The sequence below is a fragment of the Sesamum indicum genome, linkage group LG8, assembly GCF_000512975.1.
Source record: "Sesamum indicum cultivar Zhongzhi No. 13 linkage group LG8, S_indicum_v1.0, whole genome shotgun sequence".
Taxonomy (NCBI): domain Eukaryota; kingdom Viridiplantae; phylum Streptophyta; class Magnoliopsida; order Lamiales; family Pedaliaceae; genus Sesamum; species Sesamum indicum.
The window spans coordinates 3,755,106-3,759,192 of NC_026152.1; the positions used below are offsets into that span (position 1 = coordinate 3,755,106).

Consider the following 4,087-nt stretch of genomic DNA (forward strand, 5'->3'; position numbering starts at 1 on the left):
GTTTTTTTGTTGAAAATTATATTTTTTTACTTTCGAACGGTTTAAATTATGTTGATTTAAGTAAAAAACTATAAAAATCAAACTCCTTGCCAACTTATGGGGATTATTGATAAAATTGCTAATATTAAGCAGTTTCAACTACCAACTTATAGAGATTATCGATAAAGTTTATAATATTAAACAATTTCAACAAACGTTCAAATTTGAAACTTTTTTTTCTTATTTATTACAGATAAATTATTACAAACACCATTGCAACATATTATTCATCAATTTTATTAAATTATGAAACAATAATATAATAAATGTACATTCACTATGTGATTAATTTTAATTTGATGAAATTGGATGTTTTTTGGAGTTTCGTCATATTTCACCCTATATTTTAGTATAATGGTGAGAACTATATGCGTTGGGCGGGTGTGAGTGTGAGTGTGATGTCTTTTTCAGTCTTGGAATGACAACTTTAAGTCTGCATAAATAAAGTTGTCACTAGTATTTTGGCTTGACTTGTGAAAAGTGGTATTGGAATATACCGCCAGGCCTTTTATTGCTGCACCCACTCCTAAAAAACAAATGGCATCATATTCCCATTTTTTGGTACTTAAATATGTGTGCATTTCAAAAGTCTAGGCAATGTTAGGTTTTGGGGTGGGTGAGGAAAAATATATGTCTATATTATTAATTTTATTATTAGATACTTATTTGTATTTAATAAATATATTATTTAATCTTTATATAATATATTATTTTACTTTTATATCAAATATCATATATACGTAAGTTTTATATAAAATATATTCGTTAACTTTTTATTTATGTATATAAATATATTGCATTTTAACAAAAGAAAACTAAAATTGAAAGAAAAATGTGTGAGGTAATTTGAAAAAAATCAAATAAATTCACAATTCAACTCCAAATTATAATAAAAAGTAAACAGTATATTATTCATTTACATTGCTTTATTAATACTAGTAAATAAAAAAAATGAATTATTTAATATAATTATTTTTAATTCAATCTCAATAATTATCTGTACTATTTAAATTCCATCATTTTAAATAAAGAAAATCTACGACTTTATTTACAATTTACTTTTTACGTTGTCATTACAAAACCCTACAATACAGTGGTGAGCCATTGGGCGGGCCAGGAGGTTAGCAGATCATTAGTTTCCTTATTCCGGCCCATTAAACATTGGGCCTAGGCCCGAGTTTAGTGTGCTGTTTTTATGTGAATTTTGAGACATTTAAAATTTGAAAGGAGCAGCTAATTCGCATTGCCGCGCCTTCCAACTCAATTCTTCGCCTTTACTCACGGATTCCAAACGACGTCGCAACAAGCGAGAAGTCCGTGGAACGGCGTCGTATAGAGGCGCCTCCTTAAAAGATAATAACACGCAATTAAGAATCAAAACATGGCTATTACAGTCGACGCTCCTCCCTCATCATGGGCCCGGTCGCTGATCTTCAAACCAAGAGAGAAAGAGAGAGAGAGAGAGAGACGGCTGTAATTAGGCTGGATTTTACCAATTTGACAGCAATGTCTAAATGCGTGATTGTTTCATCGGTTTGATTTTGTTTGTTTTGTTGGTTCAGAAGTGGAGGCGTTAGAGGGCATTTGCAGTAATATAACGAAGACGGCAAATAGACAGCTCGGAGCTAAATGATTGGCGATTCGAGGATCTCGAATATTTCCGATAAAGAAGAGTCGCTGGATTTGTCCTTGGTTATTGATGCGAAGGTAAGTTTATAGAAACGAAATCGGTTGTGATTAATGCAGGCTCATGTGAAGTTTGGTGCTAGAATGTTGATAGCTTAATTGATATCGTCAGTTGATCCACTGTTGAAGCTTTATTCTTTTTATCCTCATTATTTTTTTCAGACATTAGTTCGTCTTGAAATATTTTTCTCTTTCCTCGTAAATCTTAGTGTTATTGAAGAATTTAAATCTAAATGATATTTCGATTTTAGGATGAGAAGAAATCAGTTAAAGGTTTAGTGGAAGATTTTAATGATAATCAAAGTTGTATTTTAATTTAGTGTTTCATTTTATATATTATATGTTATGTATTCATGTCATATGCATAAAACTCAAATTATTTTAAATTTAATTGTGTATTATAGAATTTGGATAGATCAGTAGTTACTCTGAAACATGCAGTGGACATGTGGGGACTAGGGCTCAGTTTGGCGTGCTTTTGCTTCTCAGCCCAGCAAACAAACCAGCACCTTCTCTATGTGAAGTCAGCTTTCAATTTCCGGCAAAAAGTATATATGCTGTCTTCACTCTTGAGTGTCCCCACCCCACACTCAACGTGCCTCACCAAACACTGCCTCTTCTCTCTTTGCCCTCTGAGAATACCACTTCAAAATCCATAATTGTCACTCATTTGAAAGGAAGAGAAGAAGGGAAAAAAATCCCATGATTTTTCAGATTACAAGATCAGAACTGATCACTAGATTAACAGAAGATCAGCAATCGCAAAGAGAACGTACAACTGTTTAATAGAAGATTTGAAGGAAAAGAATATGCCCTTTGAACATGCTAAAAGCGGGTGCACGCTTTAACCTTCAACACTTGAGTAAAATTCAAAGTTGGAGCCAATGATGCTGCTGCCATTTGCAGAACGAGAATGTCTTCTTGTCCCGCTGACTTGTCACATCGTCTGATCATTACAAAGCCTGCTGCCCATTTTCCTTCTTCCTCTCCCCACAGTAAAAAAGGAGCCCAATGAGTCAATGACACTCACCTTTCAGGTGGCTAAAAATAATTCCATTTGATCTTTTCACTCCTCTATATAAGGGCCTATACATTAGCCACTCCTCAAGCGTGCTGAATTTTCTCACACTCATTCTCTCCATCTAAGAGTAATTTTTTTTCTGTGTTATGGCAGTCAAAAAGATGAGAGAATATGATCAATTACAGGCAGTCTGGTTTGCAGCTGGAATGGCTGCCTTTATCGCTTGCATTGAACGTGCAGCAGTCGAGTCCCTCTTCACCCATTGGCGCGTGTGGGCGTTCTTGGCGCTGAACCTTTTGCTCTTAGCTATTTTATTCACCTCTAAATCTCAAATCCCAGCAAACGAAATTGATGAAGAAACTGATGCTGATTTGGAAATCAACAGTAAGAAGAGAATTAGGCTACAATCAAGACCAGTTATATCTGTTAATGATGGCAGTGAGAATGTGAAGTTGCTGAACAGTGGAGAGTGTCCGGAGTACGAAAGAAGTAATGTAGAGGATCATGGGAAGGAAGAAGCCCAGGAGCAGCTGTCAAAGGAGGAACTTAACCAAAGAGTTGAGGCATTCATAACTATGTTCAGGCAGCATTTGGTCTCTGATGCAAAGGGTAAGAGCTTTCCACTACATTCAAGTCAAGTGAACTCTCCTCGGCGCCTATCTTTTTCACATAGTAAGGAGCATGTTAGTATGTGAGGAGATAGGTAAGTGAGTAATACTACAGTCGGAATCAGGCATTTCTTGATTGAGGTTATTGTTTATTATTTGAGGCTGACATTTTAATGGAAGTTGCAAGAGAGGATTGTAATAGTAGAATCTGCCTGAAAGAGAAGGGGCTGAAACCATTGAATGCATAACTCTTCCGTGCTGAATTGTGAAATATGTCACGTTAGGCTAAAGTGGTCTCTATCTGATTCTTCTTCTCCGGATGAAGTTATTCTGTTCTATAGGTAGTGTTTAAAGAAAATATTTATCCACATCAATCAAGGAACAAGTATGATATACTTGTGATATAATTGGTCATTTTTCTTAAATTGTATACCCGTTATACAATAAGTGTATCTAATTAATTCAAATATTGACTAAATTCGATTTGAATTAAAATTTTCCGCATTGAAGTACCAGCCCAAAAGTTCAATGGGCCGGGTGTCCTGTCCCGAATAGATTCTCAACCACCAGCCTTCCATTACTCTTGGGCGCATAATCCAATTAGCATAAGGCCCAAAAGGCAGCTTTGGGCTCTATGGACAGCTTTGTCCGTATCAAATTTGTCCTTCATTTACTCTTATATTAGTCGTCGTTGCACGTGATTTCTCCTAGAACGTTAAAATAATTGTGGTTT

The 4,087-nt window shown here is 35.1% G+C and overlaps 1 protein-coding gene across 4 annotated transcripts; it reads left to right on the forward strand.

The window, feature by feature from the left end:
- LOC105167685 lies at positions 1,356 to 3,832 on the forward strand. Of its 4 annotated transcripts, none has more exons than XR_848267.2 (2): positions 1,356 to 1,746; positions 2,167 to 2,756. XR_848267.2 is itself a non-coding variant. In XM_011087487.2 (2 exons), the coding sequence occupies exon 2, from the start codon at positions 2,908 to 2,910 to the stop codon at positions 3,439 to 3,441; it is 534 nt and encodes a 177-aa protein (XP_011085789.1). In that variant the 5' UTR covers positions 1,399 to 1,746; positions 2,900 to 2,907; the 3' UTR covers positions 3,442 to 3,832. The 4 variants fall into 4 exon arrangements, 3 of the variants coding, with proteins under 3 accessions (XP_011085789.1, XP_020551499.1, XP_011085788.1); XM_011087487.2 differs by lacking the exon at positions 2,167 to 2,756 and adding an exon at positions 2,900 to 3,832 and having other exon boundaries at positions 1,399 to 1,746; XM_020695840.1 differs by lacking the exon at positions 1,356 to 1,746 and adding an exon at positions 2,900 to 3,832 and having other exon boundaries at positions 1,760 to 2,762.